The sequence below is a fragment of the Hyla sarda genome, chromosome 12 (genome assembly GCF_029499605.1).
Source record: "Hyla sarda isolate aHylSar1 chromosome 12, aHylSar1.hap1, whole genome shotgun sequence".
Lineage (NCBI taxonomy): Eukaryota > Metazoa > Chordata > Amphibia > Anura > Hylidae > Hyla > Hyla sarda.
This window is the reverse complement of record NC_079200.1, coordinates 5,077,238-5,101,321: the sequence shown is the minus strand read 5'-3', so window position 1 is coordinate 5,101,321 and position 24,084 is coordinate 5,077,238. Positions and strand designations below refer to the sequence as shown.

The 24,084-nt window shown below is 35.7% G+C and overlaps 1 protein-coding gene across 1 annotated transcript in view; it reads left to right on the top strand.

The window, feature by feature from the left end:
* LOC130297087 (arf-GAP with SH3 domain, ANK repeat and PH domain-containing protein 2-like) overlaps window positions 1-24,084 on the top strand; it is a 167,631-nt gene that overhangs the window by 65,311 nt on the left and 78,236 nt on the right. Inside the window, exon 2 of the mRNA XM_056549325.1 lies at window positions 17,275-17,347. Within this exon, the coding sequence (XP_056405300.1) occupies window positions 17,275-17,347 (73 nt within the window). The remainder of the gene's footprint in view (window positions 1-17,274; window positions 17,348-24,084) is intronic.

Genomic DNA, 24,084 nt, shown 5'->3' with positions numbered 1-24,084 from the left:
AGTACTCCTTTAACCTTTCTAATATACTTCATAAAAAAATGTTATCTGCCTTTTTTTTTATAGAAATCATGACTTATAGAAAAAAAGACCACTAGGGGTCCCCATACCATCCAGAACATAATCCTGTCCGGCTGCAGCATCATCTCTGTCCCAGCTGAAGCACAGGCAGGGACAAAGTCCAGGAAGGGAGGGGGGGCGGGGCTAGAACTCCTCTGTGCTCACTCCTGTCCTATCAGACTGCAGCATGAAAACAGAGAGGAAGGAGTTACAGAGCAGGCTGCAGTGATTGGATGAAGAGACCCAGCACAGCAGACTCGGGGAGGAAGTGAATGCAGGGAAGTGAGGGCGGGCTTAGTGCTTGCCTTGGACACACCCCTTTCGTGAGCAGTGGATGTCAGAATGAGTAAGCAGCAGAATGGAGTGATTTGTGAGCCAAATACAGAAGCTAGACACACAAAGTCATGTAAACAATCTGTATGACCTAGTGAGTGACATATAGAAGCATTATTTATTTCTGTGATATGACAGGTACAATTTAAAGGGGTACTCCGGTGGAAAACTTTTTATTTATTTTTTTTATCAACTGGGGCCAGAAAGTTAAACAGATTTGTAAATTACTTCTATTAAAAAATCTTAATCCTTCCAGTACCTATTAGCTGCTGAATACTACAGAGGAAATTCTTTTCTTTTTAGAACACAGAGCTGTCTGCTGACACCTCTGTCCATTTTAAGAACTGTCCAGAGTAGGAGAAAATCCCCATAACAAACATTTGCTGCTCTGCACAGTTCTTAAAATGGACAGAGATGTCAGCAGAGAGCTCTGTGGTCATGATGTCAGCAGAGAGCTCTGTGTTCCAAAAAGAAAGAATTTCCTCTGTAGTATTCAGCAGCTAATAAGTACTGGAAGGATTTAGATTTTTTTAATAGAAGTCATTTACAGATCTGTTAAACTTTCTGGCACCAGTTGATTTAAAAAAAATAAAATAAAATAAAGTTTTCCACCGGAGTACCCCTTTAATCACTTTTAATCGCGTCCTAAAGACAATTATAGCGTTTTGAGTTCCCCTCTTGCTCATTTCTGTTGATAGGAATTTATATTGTTGAATGAAAGTAACAAGTAAATCCTCATTAAGTGTCTCCCTCTTCCTATGATCCCGGACTCCGAGGCTTCTATAGACAGTATATATTGGACCCGCGTTGCGATGCTCCTTTTGAATCTTTTTCCCTTTTCACGACGAGCAGTTTTTACAACAAATGTCCCTGGAATCGCTCGCCCTGTTCTCTTCCAGGATTCCGCAGCCGGCCGCGCTCGCCCTGATTTTCCGCCATCTGTCGCCGTGTTGTTTTGTTTCAGGATCTTTTTACAGTTCGGTTTTTTGCAGATTATTAAATACAGGACCACGCGCTTCGCCTCCTGGACGGTTTCATTTTCATTTTTGGTTATTTCTTTAGTCTTCTGAACCAGGGGTTCTCCAGGGGTGGTACGTGTACCCCTAGGGGTACGCCACCGGTTGTGCGGGGGTACACAATGCGCTGACAAATACCGGCCATGCATTGGCCAGTATCTGTGTCAGCGCATTGCGGGGAATGGCTGCGGCAGCTCTCGGTAAAGTATCACGGCAGCAGCTCCGGCTGCGTGGTTGCTGGGGAGACTTGTGACGTCGCGCGGAGGTACCGCACAGCGCAGGAGGACAGCACCCTTCTGTGCGGCACTGAACGGGACTCTGGGAACGGGACTCTGGGAACATTACCCGAACAAGGGTAATGTAAAAAAATTGTAAAAGCTAAGTGAATGGGAGGGATGATGTACGGTACATAGATAGAGATATATATATATATATATATATATATATATATATATATATATATATATAATGGCACAAGGGCATTAAGATGGAAGCTGAGAGAGGGATAATGGCAAAATGGGATCAGAGGGAGGGGAGGAATTATGGCACAGGGGGATTAAGATGGAGGGGGGGGGGGGTTCCCCCCCCCCCCCCTCCATCTTAATCCCCCTGTGCCATAATTCCTCCCCCTCCCTCTGATCCCATTTTGCCATATCTGATAATAATGGCACACGGGGTTTAAAGGGGTATTCCAGGAAGAAAAAAAAAATAATAATTATATCAACTGGCTCCAGAAAATTAAACAGATTTGTAAATTACTTTAAAAAAAAAAAAAAAAAATCGTAATTCTTCCAGTACTTAGCAGCTGCTGAAGTTAAGTTTTTGTTTTCTGTCTGGCAACAGTGCTGCACAGGGAACTGCACAGAGTAGAAGAGGTTTGCTGTGGGGATTTGCTTCTACTCTGGACAGTTCCCGAGACACGTGTCATCAGAGAGCACTGTTGGCAGACAGAAAACAACAACTCAACTTCAGCAGCTGCTAAGTACTGGAAGGATTAAGATTTTTTTTTTAATAGAAGTAATTTACAAATCTGTTTAACTTTCTGGAGCCAGTTGATATATACAAAAAAAAAAGTTTTTTCCTGGATAACCCCTTTTAAGATGGAGGGGAGAAGAATGGCACAAGGGGATTAAGTTATTGCAATAGTATAAAGGTAAGCACACGCCTTTTGTCCGCGGGTACCCCTCGCGAGTATGTTCCGCGTGAGGGGTACTCGCGGACATATGTTCAGCTTTGGGGGTACAGTCGCCAAAAAGTTTGAGAACCACTGTTCTAAACAGAGTTGTTAGTCAGAGTGGTCCTTATATGATACACAATGGAAGCTCCCCAGAAGAAGACCTCCTCTATGAGAAGACCGCTCTCCCTCCCCAAATTGATTTTGGGCTGACATTACGAGCGGTATTCGGGCTACAAGACACCGAAATATGTGCCCGAAAACTGTTTAAACCATGCGATCAGCTGTTGTTAGCAGCTGGCACCCACCACTTATGTTGTGCAAATAAGTACTGCATTTTTAAATGTAGGGTAAGTTCACACCTGCATTTTATTTTTTTTTTATTCTGCTGATTTTCAGCTGTGAATTTTGTTCCCAATTGTAGTTCATCTGTGCAGAAAATCTGCAGCAAAATAAACACCTGTAAACAAACTCTTTAAAGGGGTACTCCACTGGCCAGCATTCGTAACTAACTGTTCGGAACGCTGTTTTCACGCTGCGGCAGTCAGCCACGCCCCTCGTGATGTCATGGCCACGCCCCCTCAATGCAAGTCAATGGGAGGGGGGTATAATTTTGTAAAAAATTTTTTATAGTAGTAAACAAAACCTGAATTGGTTATGTCTGTTATTATACCGACCCGTAGAAAAAACTAAATTTAATTTCATCCCCCCCCCCCCCCCCCCCCCCAAAAAAAATTTATTTTTTTTATAAATGTTTTATTTTTCTGCAGAATTAGAGCTTGGTTGGATTTGATCCCAGCCCTGCAAGGCAACTGAGCTCAAATTCTGCATAAAATTATTCGACATTATCTGAAATTATATATTTTTATTACGTTTTGCACTACACTTATATTATGTAACCTTTATAAGATACAACAACAAACCTCACATGGGTCTGTAGGTGGGAAAATAAGAGTTATGTCTCTTGGAAGGCGAGGACAAAAAAAAACGAAAATGCAAAAATAAATAAATAATTGTCCCATTCGTTAAGGGGTTAAAGTAAATACATTTTATTATTTTCCATCTTTTATTGTAGGGTAAATCTTACATAAAATACAGAAGGAGAAATCGCACCTCTTCCCGCGTCGGATAACGCCGGCGCTCTAGCACATCCACCTTCTGTAAACATTCATAAAAGCGCCGCGTCAATCATTTAGGGAAGAGCGCGGCAGCTGGAGGAAGCGGTTTCCAAGGAGACAAAAATCGGAATAATAATGAGAGAGCCTTGGAAAGCAAATGGCAATTACTGTGAGCGCCGACTTCTGCTGAGTTAATTCGCTTTGTTCGCCCCGATCCCGCACAAAGAACCTTTCTTCTCGCTGCCGCGGCGGCGGCGTCTTCCTAGAGAGTTTTCTTCATACAAGCGGCTTTTCTACTATTCTTACTAATCCTCAAGTGAAGTTTATCTCTGCTGAAATGTCGTGGCGTTTTACGTAGACCCCGTTCACACCAGGTTTTGGGGTATACATTAGGAGAGGTTGTATACTGCACTGTACCTATGACCATTAAAGGAGTACTCTGCCCCTAGACATCTTGTCCCGCCACCCACCCCCCTGCGGTCTACGTGCAGCACCCGGTGTTGTAAACAGTATGTTTAGAATGCTGGGTTATTATGGCGGAGGTCGAGACGTCACGCCACGCCCCTCATGACGTCACACCACGCCCCCTCCATTTCTGACTATGGGAAGGGGCGTAACGGCCCAGTGGCAGGTTAGAGGATAAGATGTCTAGGGGCGGAATACCCTTAAAGTGTACCCGTCATATCACGGAAATAAATAATGCGTCACTAGGTAATGTAGATTCTTTACATGTCTTTTTTTATGTGTCTAGTTTCTGTATTTGGCTCACAAATCCCTCTGTTCTGCTGCTCACTCATTCTGACATCCACTGCTCAGGAAGGGGCGTGTCTGAGGCAAGCACTGAGCCTGCCCTGACTCACCATGCATTCACTTCCTCCCTGAGTCTGCTGTGCTGTGTCTCTTCATCTAATCACTGCAGGCTGCTCTGTAACCCCCTCCTTACTGTTTTCTTTCTGCAGTCTGATAGGACAGGAGTAGGCACAGAGGAGTGTTAGTCCCACCCTCACTTCCTGGACTTTGTCCCAGATTGTGCTTCAGTTGGGATGCTGCAGCTGGACAGGATTATGTTCTGGATGGTATGGGGACCCCTAGTGGTCCATTTTATAAGCCATGATTTCTTTAAAAAGCAGATAACATTTTCTTATAAGGTATATTAGAAGGGTTAATGTATTGTCAAGACGTACAACATATAAAAAGTTTTTTATTGTGACCATTTAAACCCCTTGAAAGAGTAAGGGCCCATGCACACCACTAAATCTCCACTTGCAGCGGGAGGCACGGGAGTCGGGTGGAAGGTAGAGGACAACAGGAGTCAGGTGGGAGGTAGAGGAAAGCAGGAGAGTCAGGTGGGAGGTAGAGGAAAGCAGGAGAGTCAGGTGGGAGGTAGAGGAAAGCAGGAGAGTCAGGTGGGAGGTAGAGGAAAGCAGGAGAGTCAGGTGGGAGGTAGAGGAAAGCAGGAGAGTCAGGTGGGAGGTAGAGGAAAGCAGGAGAGTCAGGTGGGAGGTAGGGGACAGCAGGAGAGTCAGGTGGGAGGTAGAGGACAGCAGGAGACAGGTGGGAGGTAGAGGACAGCAGGAGACAGGTGGGAGGTAGAGGACAGCAGGAGACAGGTGGGAGGTAGAGGACAGCAGGAGAGGGGACAGGAGTCAGGTGGGTGGTAGGGGACAGGAATCAGGTGGGAGGTAGGGGACAGTAGTCAGGTGGGAGGTAGGGGACAGGAATCAGGTGGGAGGTAGGGGACAGCAGGAGACACGGGAGTCAGGTGGGAGGTAGAGGACAGCAGGAGACAGGTGGGAGGTAGAGGACAGCAGGAGAGGGGACAGGAGTCAGATGGGAGGTAGGGGACAGGAGTCAGGTGGGAGGTAGGGGACAGGAGTCAGATGGGAGGTAGGGGACAGGAGTCAGGTGGGAGGTAGGGGACAGGAGTCAGGTGGGAGGTAGGGGACAGGAGTCAGGTGGGAGGTAGGGGACAGGAGTCAGGTGGGAGGTAGGGGACAGGAATCAGGTGGGAGGTAGGGGACAGCAGGAGACACGGTAGTCAGGTGGGAGGTAGGGGACAGCAGGAGACACGGGAGTCAGGTGGGAGGTAGCGGACAGCAGGAGACACGGGAGTCAGGTGGGAGGTAGGGGACAGCAGGAGACATGGGAGTCAGGTGGGAGGTAGGGGACAGCAGGAGACATGGGAGTCAGGTGGGAGGTAGGGAACAGCAGGAGACACAGGAGGGAGGTAGGGGCAGCAGGAGACACAGGAGTCAGGTGGGAGGGAGGGGACAGCAGGAGACAGGTGGGAGGTAGAGGACAGCAGGAGAGGGGGCAGGAGTCAGGTGGGTGGTAGGGGACAGGAGTCAGGTGGGAGGTAGGGGACAGGAGTCAGGTGGGAGGTAAGGGACAGGAGTCAGGTGGGAGGTAGGGGACAGGAGTCAGGTGGGAGGTAGGGGACAGGAGTCAGGTGGGAGGTAGGGGACAGGAGTCAGGTGGGAGGTAGGGGACAGGAGTCAGGTGGGAGGTAGGGGACAGGAGTCAGGTGGGAGGTAGGGGACAGGAATCAGGTGGGAGGTAGGGGACAGCAGGAGACACGGGAGTCAGGTGGGAGGTAGAGGACAGCAGGAGAGGGGACAGGAGTCAGGTGGGTGGTAGGGGACAGGAATCAGGTGGGAGGTAGGGGACAGGAGTCAGATGGGAGGTAGGGGACAGGAGTCAGGTGGGAGGTAGGGGACTGCAGGAGACACGGGAGTCAGGTGGGAGGTAGGGGACAGGAATCAGGTGGGAGGTAGGGGACAGCAGGAGACACAGGAGTCAGGTGGGAGGTAGGGGACAGCAGGAGTCAGGTGGGAGGTAAGGGACAGCAGGAGTCAGGTGGGAGGTAGGGGGCAGCAGGAGACACAGGAGTCAGTCGGGTGGGAGGTAGGGGGCAGCAGGAGACACAGGAGTCAGGTGGGAGGTAGCGGACAGCAGGAGACACAGGAGTCAGGTGGGAGGTAGGGGACAGCAGGAGACACAGGAGTCAGTCGGGTGGGAGGTAGGGGGCAGCAGGAGACACAGGAGTCAGGTGGGAGGTAGCGGACAGCAGGAGACACAGGAGTCAGTCGGGTGGGAGGTAGGGGGCAGCAGGAGACACAGGAGTCAGGACGGGCTGCTGAACATGGTCACTCATGACTAATATTGCGATTCATTTGCTTTTGTGATTAATTGTGCTGCCTTATCGTAAAATGTGCGCCCTGGTTGAGATCCTGGTGTATGAAGCGCTTAAAGGGGTACTCTGGTGGAAAACATTTTTTTTTTTTTAAACCAACTGGTGCCAGAAAGTTAAATAGATTTGTAAATTACTTCTATGTAAAAATCTTAATCCTTCCAGTATTTATCAGCGGCTGTATGCTTCACAGGAAGTTGTGTAGCTCTTTCCAGTCTGATCACTGTGCTCTCTGGACAGTTCCTGACATGGACAGAGGTGTCAGCAGAGTAGGAGCAAATCCCCCATAGCAAACTTCTCCTGCTCTGGACAGTTCCTGACATGGACAGAGGTGTCAGCAGAGAGCACTGTGGTCAGACTGGAAAGAACTACACAACTTCCTGTGAAGCATACAGCTGCTGATAAGTAATGGAAGGATTAAGATTTTTACATAGAACTAATTTAGAAATCTGTTTAACTTTTTGGCACCAGTTAATTTGGAAAAAATGTTTCTTCGGCGCTGGAGGAGTTAATATGAACCGTGTCTGGTGATTGTGCGGTGACTCAGGAATCCAGAGCCGGCCCGGTTATTGGATTGGGACTCCCAAAAGGACATCTTTAATTGCATCATCTGTGATATTTACCCAGTCTGCTCCGTGTGCCCATCCCCCCGATACGCTCTCCGTCTGCCCGTCTCCTGGGGGGGGCGCCAGAATCCTTCTTCAGAAATCTCACATTCCATCGTCCTGGGACCTGTTCACATTAACACCCTGCAGTGGGCGCTAGAGAAGGATTATCTCCGGATACAGATATATATATATATATATATATATATATATATATATATATATATATACATACAGTATATACAGTTCTATATATGTTTATACAGTATATACAGTTCTATATATGTTTATACAGTGTATACAGTTCTATATATGTTTATACAGTATATACAGTTCTATATATGTTTATACAGTATATACAGTTCTATATATGTTTATACAGTATATACAGTTCTATATATGTTTATACAGTATATACAGTTCTATATATGTTTATATAGTATATACAGTTCTATATATGTTTATACAGTAAATACAGTTCTATATATGTTTATACAGTATATACAGTTCTATATATGTTTGTACAGTATATACAGTTCTATATATGTTTGTACAGTATATACAGTTCTATATATGTTTATACAGTATATACAGTTCTATATATGTTTATATAGTATATACAGTTCTATATATGTTTATACAGTAAATACAGTTCTATATATGTTTATACAGTATATACAGTTCTATATATGTTTGTACAGTATATACAGTTCTATATATGTTTGTACAGTATATACAGTTCTATATATGTTTGTACAGTATATACAGTTCTATATATGTTTGTACAGTATATACAGTTCTAATATATGTTTGTACAGTATATACAGTTCTATATATATGTTTATATACAGTATATACAGTTCTATATATGTTTATACAGTATATACAGTTCTATATATGTTTATACAGTATATACAGTTCTATATATGTTTATATAGTATATACAGTTCTATATATGTTTATACAGTAAATACAGTTCTATATATGTTTATACAGTATATACAGTTCTATATATGTTTGTACAGTATATACAGTTCTATATATGTTTGTACAGTATATACAGTTCTATATATGTTTGTACAGTATATACAGTTCTATATATGTTTGTACAGTATATACAGTTCTATATATGTTTGTACAGTATATACAGTTCTAATATATGTTTGTACAGTATATACAGTTCTAATATATGTTTGTACAGTATATACAGTTCTATATATGTTTGTACAGTATATACAGTTCTATATATATTTATACAGTATATACAGTTCTATATATATTTATACAGTATATACAGTTCTATATATATATTTATACAGTATATACAGTTCTATATATGTTTATATACAGTATATACAGTTCTATATATATATATTTATACAGTGTATACAGTTCTATATATTTATACAGTATATACAGTTCTATATATATATTTATGCAGTATATACAGTTCTATATATATATATTTATACAGTATATACAGTTCTATATATATATATATATATACAGTATATACAGTTCTATATATATATTTATACAGTATATACAGTTCTATATATATATTTATACAGTATATACAGTTCTATAAATATATTTATACAGTATATACAGTTCTATATATATGTTTATACAGTATATACAGTTCTATATATATGTTTATATACAGTATATACAGTTCTATAAATATATTTATACAGTATATACAGTTCTATAAATATATTTATACATTATATACAGTTCTATATATGTTTATATACAGTATATACAGTTCTATATATATGTTTATACAGTATATACAGTTCTATATATATGTTTATATACAGTATATACAGTTCTAGTGTTTATACAGTATATACAGTTCTAATGTTTATACAGTGTATACAGTTCTAATGTTTATACAGTGTATACAGTTCTAATGTTTATACAGTGTATACAGTTCTAATGTTTATACAGTATATACAGTTCTAATGTTTATACAGTATATACAGTTCTAATGTTTATACAGTATATACAGTTCTAATGTTTATACAGTATATACAGTTCTAATGTTTATACAGTATATACAGTTCTAATGTTTATACAGTATATACAGTTCTAATGTTTATACAGTATATACAGTTCTAATGTTTATACAGTATATACAGTTCTAATGTTTATACAGTATATACAGTTCTAATGTTTATACAGTATATACAGTTCTAATGTTTATACAGTATATACAGTTCTAATGTTCATACAGTATATACAGTTCTAATGTTCATACAGTATATACAGTTCTATATATATATTTATACAGTATATACAGTTCTATATATTTATACAGTATATACAGTTCAATATATATATTTATACAGTATATACATTTATATCTCTATATATATATATATATACAGTATATACAGTTCTATATATATTTATACAGTGTATACAGTTCTATATATATTTATACAGTATATACAGTTCTATATATATATTTATACAGTATATACAGTTCTATATATATATTTATACAGTATATACAGTTCTATATATATATTTATACAGTATATACAGTTCTATATATATATTTATGCAGTATATACAGTTATATATATATTTATGCAGTATATACAGTTCTATAAATATATTTATACAGTATATACAGTTCTATAAATATATTTATACAGTATATACAGTTCTATATATATATTTATACAGTATATACAGTTCTATATATATATATTTATACAGTATATACAGTTCTATATATGTTTATATACAGTATATACAGTTCTATATATATGTTTATATACAGTATATACAGTTCTATATATATGTTTATATACAGTATATACTGTTCTATATATATATGTTTATATACAGTATATACTGTTCTATATATATATGTTTATATACAGTATATACAGTTCTATATATATGTTTATATACAGTATATACAGTTCTTATATATATGTTTATATACAGTATATACAGTTCTTATATATATGTTTATATACAGTATATACAGTTCTATAAATATGTTTATATACAGTATATACAGTTCTATATATATATATTTATACAGTATATACAGTTCTATATATATATTTATACAGTATATACAGTTCTATATATATATTTATACAGTATATACAGTTCTATATATATTTATACAGTATATACAGTTCTATATATATGTTTATATACAGTATATACAGTTCTATATATAAGTTTATATACAGTATATACAGTTCTATATATATATGTTTATATACAGTATATACAGTTCTATATATATATGTTTATATACAGTATATACAGTTCTATATATATATGTTTATATACAGTATATACAGTTCTATATATATATGTTTATATACAGTATATACAGTTCTATATATATGTTTATATACAGTATATACAGTTCTTATATATATGTTTATATACAGTATATACAGTTCTTATATATATGTTTATATACAGTATATACAGTTCTTATATATATATGTTTATATACAGTATATACAGTTCTTATATATATATATATGTTTATATACAGTATATACAGTTCTTATATATATATATATGTTTATATACAGTATATACAGTTCTTATATATATATATGTTTATACAGTATATACAGTTCTTATATATATATATATATATATGTTTATACAGTATATACAGTTCTTATATATATATATATATGTTTATATACAGTATATACAGTTCTATATATATGTTTATATACAGTATATACAGTTCTATATATATGTTTATATACAGTATATACAGTTCTATATATATGTTTATATACAGTATATACAGTTCTATATATATGTTTATATACAGTATATACAGTTCTATATATATGTTTATATACAGTATATACAGTTCTTATATATATGTTTATATACAGTATATACAGTTCTTATATATATGTTTATATACAGTATATACAGTTCTTATATATATGTTTATATACAGTATATACAGTTCTTATATATATGTTTATATACAGTTCTTATATATATATGTTTATATACAGTATATACAGTTCTTATATATATATATGTTTATATACAGTATATACAGTTCTTATATATATATGTTTATATACAGTATATACAGTTCTTATATATATGTTTATATACAGTATATACAGTTCTTATATATATATATGTTTATATACAGTATATACAGTTCTTATATATATGTTTATATACAGTACATACAGTTCTTATATATATGTTTATATACAGTACATACAGTTCTATATATATGTTTATATACAGTATATACAGTTCTATATATATGTTTATATACAGTATATACAGTTCTATATATATGTTTATATACAGTATATACAGTTCTATATATATGTTTATATACAGTATATACAGTTCTATAAATATGTTTATATACAGTATATACAGTTCTATAAATATGTTTATATACAGTATATACAGTATATACAGTTCTAATGTTTATACAGTATATACAGTATATACAGTTCTAATGTTTATACAGTATATACAGTTCTAATGTTTATACAGTATATACAGTTCTAATGTTTATACAGTATATACAGTTCTAATGTTTATACAGTATATACAGTTCTAATGTTTATACAGTATATACAGTTCTAATGTTTATACAGTATATACAGTTCTAATGTTCATACAGTATATACAGTTCTAATGTTCATACAGTATATACAGTTCTATATATATATTTATACAGTATATACAGTTCTATATATTTATACAGTATATGCAGTTCAATATATATATTTATACAGTATATACATTTATATCTCTATATATATATATATATATATACAGTATATACAGTTCTATATATATTTATACAGTGTATACAGTTCTATATATTTATACAGTATATACAGTTCTATATATATATTTATACAGTATATACAGTTCTATATATATTTATACAGTATATACAGTTCTATATATATATTTATGCAGTATATACAGTTCTATATATATTTATGCAGTATATACAGTTCTATAAATATATTTATACAGTATATACAGTTCTATAAATATATTTATACAGTATATACAGTTCTATATATATATTTATACAGTATATACAGTTCTATATATATATATTTATACAGTATATACAGTTCTATATATGTTTATATACAGTATATACAGTTCTATATATATGTTTATATACAGTATATACAGTTCTATATATATGTTTATATACAGTATATACAGTTCTATATATATGTTTATATACAGTATATACAGTTCTATATATATGTTTATATACAGTATATACAGTTCTTATATATATGTTTATATACAGTATATACAGTTCTTATAAATATGTTTATATACAGTATATACAGTTCTTATAAATATGTTTATATACAGTATATACAGTTCTATATATATGTTTATATACAGTATATACAGTTCTATATATATGTTTATATACAGTATATACAGTTCTATATATATATTTATACAGTATATACAGTTCTATATATATATTTATACAGTATATACAGTTCTATATATATTTATACAGTATATACAGTTCTATATATATGTTTATATACAGTATATACAGTTCTATATATATGTTTATATACAGTATATACAGTTCTATATATATATATGTTTATATACAGTATATACAGTTCTATATATATATATGTTTATATACAGTATATACAGTTCTATATATATATATGTTTATATACAGTATATACAGTTCTATATATATATATGTTTATATACAGTATATACAGTTCTATATATATGTTTATATACAGTATATACAGTTCTATATATATATATGTTTATATACAGTATATACAGTTCTATATATATGTTTATATACAGTATATACAGTTCTATATATATGTTTATATACAGTATATACAGTTCTATATATATGTTTATATACAGTATATACAGTTCTTATATATATGTTTATATACAGTATATACAGTTCTTATATATATATATGTTTATATACAGTATATACAGTTCTTATATATATATATGTTTATATACAGTATATACAGTTCTTATATATATATATGTTTATATACAGTATATACAGTTCTATATATATGTTTATATACAGTATATACAGTTCTATATATATATATGTTTATATACAGTATATACAGTTCTATATATATATATGTTTATATACAGTATATACAGTTCTATATATATATATGTTTATATACAGTATATACAGTTCTATATATATATATGTTTATATACAGTATATACAGTTCTATATATATGTTTATATACAGTATATACAGTTCTATATATATATATGTTTATATACAGTATATACAGTTCTATATATATGTTTATATACAGTATATACAGTTCTATATATATGTTTATATACAGTATATACAGTTCTATATATATGTTTATATACAGTATATACAGTTCTTATATATATGTTTATATACAGTATATACAGTTCTTATATATATATATGTTTATATACAGTATATACAGTTCTTATATATATATATGTTTATATACAGTATATACAGTTCTTATATATATATATGTTTATATACAGTATATACAGTTCTATATATATGTTTATATACAGTATATACAGTTCTATATATATATATGTTTATATACAGTATATACAGTTCTATATATATGTTTATATACAGTATATACAGTTCTAATATATATGTTTATATACAGTATATACAGTTCTATATATATGTTTATATACAGTATATACAGTTCTATATATATATATGTTTATATACAGTATATACAGTTCTATATATATATATGTTTATATACAGTATATACAGTTCTATATATATGTTTATATACAGTATATACAGTTCTATATATATATATGTTTATATACAGTATATACAGTTCTATATATATGTTTATATACAGTATATACAGTTCTAATATATATGTTTATATACAGTATATACAGTTCTATATATATGTTTATATACAGTATATACAGTTCTTATATATATGTTTATATACAGTATATACAGTTCTTATATATATATATGTTTATATACAGTATATACAGTTCTTATATATATATATGTTTATATACAGTATATACAGTTCTTATATATATATATGTTTATATACAGTATATACAGTTCTTATATATATATATGTTTATATACAGTATATACAGTTCTTATATATATATATGTTTATACAGTATATACAGTTCTTATATATATATATGTTTATATACAGTATATACAGTTTATATATATATATGTTTATATACAGTATATACAGTTCTTATATATATATATATGTTATATATACAGTATATACAGTTCTTATATATATATATATGTTATATATACAGTATATACAGTTCTATATATATGTTTATATACAGTATATACAGTTCTATATATATGTTTATATACAGTATATACAGTTCTTATATATATGTTTATATACAGTATATACAGTTCTTATATATATATGTTTATATACAGTATATACAGTTCTTATATATATGTTTATATACAGTATATACAGTTCTTATATATATGTTTATATACAGTATATACAGTTCTTATATATATGTTTATATACAGTTCTTATATATATATGTTTATATACAGTATATACAGTTCTTATATATATGTTTATATACAGTATATACAGTTCTTATATATATGTTTATATACAGTATATACAGTTCTTATATATAAGAACTGTATATACTGTATATAAACATATATATAAGAACTGTATATACTGTATATAAACATATATATATGTTTATATACAGTACATACAGTTCTATATATATGTTTATATACAGTATATACAGTTCTTATATATATGTTTATATACAGTATATACAGTTCTATATATATGTTTATATACAGTATATACAGTTCTATATATATGTTTATATACAGTATATACAGTTCTATATATATGTTTATATACAGTATATACAGTTCTATATATATGTTTATATACAGTATATACAGTTCTATATATATGTTTATATACAGTATATACAGTTCTATATATATGTTTATATACAGTATATACAGTTCTATATATATGTTTATATACAGTATATACAGTTCTATATATATGTTTATATACAGTATATACAGTTCTATATATATGTTTATATACAGTATATACAGTTCTATATATATGTTTATATACAGTATATACAGTTCTAATATATATTTTAAATGCATCAAGTGTGAATGACAAATTTGCTATTGGAAAAGGTCGTTGTGGCTTTAGAGGCAAAGATTAACCCCTAATGCGCCCTCGATCCTGATATTTTCTCATTTATCATTATTCATGCGCAGATCATCAGGGGAAAGTTTTAGTCCGCACAGGACTGCAAACTTCACTAAAAGGGTACCCAACATTAAAGGGGTACTCCTCTGTTCAGCGTTTGAAACAACGAGAGCTCATGACGTCATAGCCCCGTCCCCTCATGCAAACACGCCCCACCCCCTCAATGCAAGTCTATGGATGGGGGCGTGACGACTGTAACGCCCCCTCCCATAGACTTAAATTGAGGGGGCGGGGCTATGATGTCACAAGCTCTCCGCTCCAGCGTTCGGAACAGTTTGTTCCAAACGCTGAGCAGCGGAGTACCCCTTTAAGTAACAATGCTGCAGTAGCCTATAGCATTGCTTACCTGTCTGCCCAAGTTCGAAAACCACTAAAAATCCATTTGTTTTGGGGTCTTAGTCCTGTTCTTCCCTGTTGTACTTTCTGGTTGAGCAGTTGCTCAGTACTACAATGCCCAGAATGCATTGCTTTCTCTCCGCCCTTAATTACAGTCCTCCCATTACACTCCTGCCAGTTCCCACCCAAAGCTGTTGCAGATGATCTCATTTCACAGCAGACTATCGCACAGTAATGTTGCAGCACCTGCTGTTATCATTTCCCTGTCTGCTCCTCTGCCTGTAACATTGTTTAGCGCAAGGCAGCATGCTTTAACCACATTCTCCCATAAATGTCCCAATAATGTTGTACATATGTATATGTGTATATGACAGAGAGATGGGGATGAAGGTTGGAGGAGTGGTCAATGGTCTCCAACCAATCAAAACTTGTGAAATATTAAAGAAAAAAACAGGGACACTCGTTGCATGATTATTTAAATATAATCACCCATGGATTTTAAATAGTAGGGGGGTGGCGGTGGGGGTGGGTGCTTCCACTTAGATATAGCGGTGGCTTATGTTTCTAGGGAGAGCAAATGGGGATGATGACATTGATCCTTCACTCCCCTAGAAGACCCTCATACTCATTGATGACAATCCAATAATCTAATGCAGTGTTTCCCAACCCTTTTACCTGCAGCTGTTGCAAAGCATCAATTGCCAGCATGCCCGGAAAGCCAACAGCTGCTGAGATGAGCGGAAAGCCTTGATTTACCTTTTTAGGGACAGTTTGAATCCTCTGAAGCTTATCAGAAACTTTTGTCTTGTTTCTGTATCCTGTGTTTTATGCAATTTATTATATTTACATCTAAAACAATTGTTACCTTTATAAACCCCTATAAAATATGGTTGTCACCCCCCCCCCCCCCCCCCCCCATACTATACTACGCAAATCTTTTTTTCAAAGAACTCTCGCAATTTGGTCTGGTCAACCGCACTTTGCTTTTTTTTTTTTATTTTTTAGTTCAGCTTGAGGAATCAAATGTAGAAGACGGGTGAAAATAGCGAAACTCTTATGTTCCTATTTATCTTTAATCTAAGATGTAATTTATCTTTTTCAGGCGCTGGACAACGACCGGACGGTTCTCCACAAGATGAAGAAAGCCGCCAAAGCGAAGAACAGCGCAGGAGAAGGTGGGCCAAAAATACTACTGTTCCGTATATATAGGGGCAACATTTCCGTGTCTTATATATGTATAAACAATGTAATCACTTTCGGTTCAATCCTGTATAGATCATTCGGATACGTAAGTAGGGGTTTTCCAAAATATTAGATTGATAGTAAGTTGTCTGAGAGGTATCAGTATCCCCTCCACCAGTGTTTGCCAAATGGCGTTCCATCAGAGGTTGCAAAACTACAATTCCCTTCATAGAAAGGATATCGGAGTCCTAGCAAAATTAGTAAGTCACAGAAAATTACCTAAAATCCAATTTTATTAACTTGCCCCTAAAAAGGAACCTACTGGTTCCATTAATGCTCAAAGAGCCACAACTACAAAACACAAGATAGTAATAACAATAGCACACAGCTCATACAAACAGTGCATCTGATAAAGCAAATAACACAGTACGTACTGCAAGTGAATCAACCACCAATAATAGTGTAGTCATATACAAATAGAATATTAATATATACACTAGAGGATCCACAGATAAATGTCCTATTATCCCCCATGGCTCAGGTAGTGGCTCAGGGCGGGACAACTGGATGGGTGGGGAGTGGAACCTGATAGTCCCTACCGATTAACTGCTCTATGACCTATGCCTAGGTGGAATTGTCGTCCTAAAAAGGACGGTCCCGCTCCGGAACCTGCCCTGCACTGCTAGGCTACCCCTACAATCACTAACTCACTACCCGGACCAATCCCTGATGAGCAATGAAGCTCTGTATTATTCATATCCTTTTGCAGACTTGACCTTTTGCAGACTTGACCTTTTGCAGACTTGACCTTTTGCAGACTTGACCTTTTGCAGACTTGACCTTTTGCAGACTTGACCTTTTGCAGACTTGACCTTTTGCAGACTTGACCTTGATAATCTCAAGGGATGGCTGAGAAATTGGTTGAGTACCACTGCTCCATCCATTCCCTTGGGATTATTTTTCTTATCTTCGGTTACTATGCCACTTTTGTCCTTGCACCCGGTACCGGACATTGGCCGCACCCAACCACGAGAGGAATTGTGTTCTATTCATGTGTGTAGCGCAACACTGCCAGGTGGGCAGATCACCTTAACAGTCACTGACACTTAAAGGGGAGTTGGCATCAGGTCCTCAAAAATGAGACTGCATTATCCTTAGGTATCTAAGGGGCCCCCTGATCACACTCCTTTTTACAGTTTCTTGATCCGCCCTCCCGTTCCTGAGATATGATGGTTTATATTTTATCTAGGAATCAGTCGGATGGGCGTGAACTTAAAGTGTTCCCGTCATATCACAGAATAAAAATGCTTCTATATGTTCCTCACTAGGCCATGCAGATTCTTGTCATGTCTTTAGTACAAAAGTAGAAAGTAAAATGCCACCAATGCACAGCAAATACCTCAGGACGCATATATTTGTTTGTGGACTTGAGGAAGGCGCGTGCCAGTGCCGAAACGCGTTGTCTGAAATCATCATTTATTCCAATAAATCATCCTGTGCAACTGTGGCTTCCGGAGTTACTTCCTTGCTAGCAGAAGCGCTCTACAGATTCCCCACTCTTTTCTGTTCATCCTGCTTTTCATGTCTTTGTGTCTAGCTTCTGTCTTTGGCGCACAAATCCCTCTGCCCTGCTGCTCACTCATTCCGGCATCCACTTCTCAGAAAGGGACGTGTCCAAAGGCAAGCACTGAGCCCGCCCTCACTCCCCATGCATTCACTTCCTCCCTGAGCCTTCTGTGCTGTGCTGGGTCTTTTCATCCAATTACTGCAGGCTGCTCCGTAACCCCTTCCTCTCTGGGTCTCTTTATCCAATCACTGCAGGCTGCTCTGTAACCCCCTCCTCTCTGTTTTCATGCTGCAATCTGATAGGACAGGAGTGAGCACAGATTAGTCCTAGTCCCCGCCCTCACTTCCTGGACTTTGTCCTCTTGCCTGTGCTTCAGCTGGGACAAAGATGATGCTGCAGCCGGACAGGATTATGTTCTGGATGGTATGGGGACCCCTAGTGGCCTTTTTTATAAGCCATGAATTCTATAAACAGGAAATAACGTTTTATTAGAAAGATTAATGTTTTGCCAAAATGTACAATATAGAAAAAGTTTTTGATTCTGACTAAAAGGGGTTACCCCCCCCCCCCCCCAGACATGCTATCGGATAGGGGATAACATGTCTGATCGCAGCGCGGTCTGGCCACGGGGACCTCCCATGGTCTCCGGGCCAGCGCTCTGGTGTAACAGTTATGAAAGCCTGGGACTTCCGTGATCGTGACATTACGCCACGCCCCCTCCATTCAGGTCTATGGGAGGAGGCGTGACGGTAGTAGCCGTCACGCCTCCTCCCATAGGCATGAATGGAGGGGGCGTGGCGGTTGTGTTTGTCTTATAAAGCAGGTTAGGTGATTTTATGCATTATATATATATATAAAAAGAGAGGAGATGTTATTCTTTTCATTTATTTTATTTCATTTATATTTATTAATTAATTTTTTTTTTCCCTCCCAGTTTTATGTGACATTGATCAAATACGTGAGCGGAGGTGTTTTTCTTTTCATTTATTTATTTTATTTATATTCATGCATTATTTTTTTATTTTTGTTCCCTCCCAGTTTTATGTGACTTTGATCAAATACGCGAGCGGAGGTGTTTTTCTTTTCATTTATTTTATTTATTTATTTTATTTATATTTATGAATTATTTTTTATTTTTGTTCCCTCCCAGTTTTATGTGACATTGATCATTACACGAGCAGAGGTGTTTTTCTTTTCATTTATCTTATTTATTTATTTAATTTATTTATTTTATTTAATCTATATTTGTTAATTATTTTTTATTTTTGTTCCCTCCCAGTTTTATGTGACATTGATCAAATACGTGAGCGGAGGTGTTTTTCTTTTCATTCATTCATTTATTTATTTATTTATTTTATTTATATTTATGCATTATTTTTTATTTTTGTTCCCTCCCAGTTTTATGTGACTTTGATCAAATACGCGAGCGGAGGTGTTTTTCTTTTCATTTATTTTATTTATTTATTTATTTTATTTATATTTATGAATTATTTTTTATTTTTGTTCCCTCCCAGTTTTATGTGACATTGATCATTACACGAGCAGAGGTGTTTTTCTTTTCATTTATCTTATTTATTTATTTAATTTATTTATTTAATCTATATTTGTTAATTATTTTTTATTTTTGTTCCCTCCCAGTTTTATGTGACATTGATCAAATACGTGAGCGGAGGTGTTTTTCTTTTCATTCATTCATTCATTTATTTATTTATTTATTTATTTATTTTATTTATATTTATGCATTATTTTTTATTTTTGTTCCCTCCCAGTTTTATGTGACTTTGATCATTACACGAGCGTCACTTATCTGATGTAGCAGAGCCCATTGTGTTGGAGGAATACAATATCCTGTCTCTTTCCATTCATTGGCAGGTGGTGGTGGGGGGAGATGTTCTTTCTGATCTTCTTTCGTATCTTATTCATTTACTCTCCGGTTGTCCCCCGCTGAGCCGCCATGCTGTGCCCATATTTTTCACTGTTAGCTGTGCTTGCATGGGCACGGGGAGAGGCAGATGATCTGATGGCGCTTACCAAGATATAAATCATCATGTACGGCGTGCCCAGCGGTGCATTGTGCTGGAGAGGAGGATTTAGCTTTTTTGGGGGTTTTTAGGTCATTTTAGAGCCGGCAGCTTCGTGACTGCAGACGCCGGAGATGTCGGGGTAGTTATTAGATAGATGTCACTCACCGAGGCCGGTCTGTTCTCTAATAAGAATTGACTTTTACATTGTTAGCTGTGTATAGTAGAAATAGCACAAAGCAATACTAGCATAGGCTATTATTAGAGAATAATGGTTCTTGTGTATGCCTTGTGCTTACCCATTTTAGCTGATGTGGCTGGTATGTTTTTTTTTTATTTTTCAGATATATTGATTTCTATTTCCCCCATTAAAAGGCTTTATGCTTATAAAATAATTTTTTTTATCTACTTATTGTTGCTTGTTAACTAGTAAATTTTTTTATTGAAGAATAAACATAAAAAAATGGAGAGAAAAAAAGGACAATTGTATAGGTACAGAAATAATAATATAGTGACTTAAGTGAATTCATAAAAGTGCATTTGTGCTGCTATGTTATGTTTATAAATTGTCCTATTGAAATTGGGATTATTGTTCTCCATTCTTTACGGTCTGTTATTTTCCCCCCTATATCCCTGCTTGTCGCTTCGAATTTTATTGTATTATTAGATCAGTGTTTCCCAACCAGGGTGCCTCCACCTGTTGCAAAACTACAACTCCCAGCATGCCTGGATAGCCTTTAGCTGCTGAGATGAGAGGAAAGCCTTGATTTACTTTTCAGGGACAGTGTGAATCCTCTGGAGGAGGCAGACAGGCCTTTGGCTGTCCGGAGCCTCCTGAGAATTGAAGATTTGCAACAGCTGGAGGCACAGTGGTTTGAAAACATTGTATTACAGGGTCAGATGGTACTTATTAATTGCACCTAATTTTTTTGTATGTATTTCACATGCAGTACCCTTGTTTTCCCTTTCCATAGTTGAACCCTTTTGTTGCACTTTATTGCTTAGTTTAAAGGGGTACTCATCTGGCTGTGCGCACGCTGCGGGGGTCGGCTATGCCCCCTCATGATGTCAGGCCACACCCCCTCAATGCAAGTCTATGGGAGGGGGCGTGACGGCCGTCACGCCCCCTCCCATAGACTTGCGTTGAGGGGGCGTGGCCTGTTGTCATGAGGGGGTGTGGCCTGATGTCATGAGGGGGCATGGCTGACCCCCACAGCGTGAGCACAGACAGTGGAGTACCCCTTTAAGTATATAAAATGGTGCTATATGAGTCATATATTCAATACAATGTATTATGTGTTTTTTACCCATTTCTCATGTTGTCATCTTTTTGTTCATCTCTTAAATGTTAATTCTATAATAAAATTAATTTTTGATTGTTTAACATGTAACAATATATAAAATGAATCACTTTGTGTTAGTATAATTATGAGCATCTTTTCTGCATAATCTGTAGGGTTTATATTTAGCTACAGCAGTTGCTGATTTATGTGTATTTGTGGCATCTGTGTTTTTGTTTGGTTTGTGGTTTTCTGATCATTCCCACATTTCCCATGAATCCTCTGACTGCAGAGAGAGGATGAGGTGTTTGATCACTGCACCTGGTCATCTCATTAGGCTGCTGGTGCTGGAGATCACCCGGGTGAACTGATTACACTCATAAGTGGGTTGGGGTCAGTTCACATTATGTGCAGTTGTGATGTATTTTCTTACTTAAAGTGCGATTTTTAGAGTACCGTAATATTACCACGAGGTGAAAGGACCTATAATCACAATTAAGGTTTTTTTATGCAGATTTAAAGTCTTTAGGCTGTGTTCACACAATAAATGCCCACTGCATTTTTTTTTTACACATTTCTACTGCATTTTGATAGTTTTGCTGTCATTGGCACAATTGCAAATCATTTTGGGGGAAATCATGGCAAAAACTGAAAAAAATGCTGCAAAAATAGTATGAACACAGCCTCTAGGGAGGTGTACAACTACTATATATCCTGTTCCCATAGAGATAGCAGCAGTATACAGATAGAGCTGGAGGGGATGTGTACAACTACTATATATCCTGATCCCATAGAGATATCAGCAGTATACAGATAGAGCTGGAGGGGATGTGTATAACTACCATATATCCTGACCCCATAGAGATAGCAGCAGTATACAGATAGAGCTGGAGGGGAGGTGTATAACTACTATATATCCTGATCTCATAGAGATAGCAGCAGTATACAGATAGAGCTGGAGGGGATGTGTATAACTACTATATATCCTGATCCCATAGAGATAGAAGCAGCAGTATACAAATAGACTTGGAGGGGAGGTGTATAACTACTATATATACTGATCCCATAGAGATAGAAGCAGCAATATACAGATAGAGCTGGAGGGGAGGTGTATAACTACTATATATCCTGATCCCATAGAGATAGCAGCAGTTTACAGAGCTGGAGGGGAGATGTATAGCTACCATATATCCTGATCACATAGAGATAACAGCAGCAGTATACAGATAGAGCTGAAGGGGAGGTGTATAACTAGTATATATCCTGATCACATAGAGATAGCAGCAGCAGTATACAGATAGAGCTGGAAGTGGAGGGGTCTGGGATCTGGGAGGAGCGATCTGATAGGTGATGTCATCCTGCAGTTCACAGGAAGTCAGCTGACTCGGAAGTGACAACTTCCTCTGACACATTAAGATTATCAGTCAGACTGCTGATCGCATGACCCAGTTACAGTAATGAAATGCATAGAGGTAATTGTGTTGGAATCTCTTCTCTTTGGTGCTGGAGAGGTGAAGGTTCCCTCCTCTTATTACAGATAGTGAAGATGGTGAAGACCCCCATGTATCCCAAACTGAGTGGGTTCCTGTGATTTGTCTCCTTGACAATGACTTCCGTGGTGGTTTTATTACGGATGGATTGTTATTGCGGCGGGTGACATCTGGCGCCTCAGTCATGTCACATGATGTTACCCGCGCTTCTTCTGTGCGAAATATAGTGAATTAAAGACAATTATGCGAAAGCTTTTACAGGGTGTGAATATTTTCTACATTTTTGACCAGTTTCCTGTATGTAAATAATTGGCCTGTGGGATTGAAAACATTGGAAACACAATCCTTAATATCAGTAGATAGAAGCGGAGC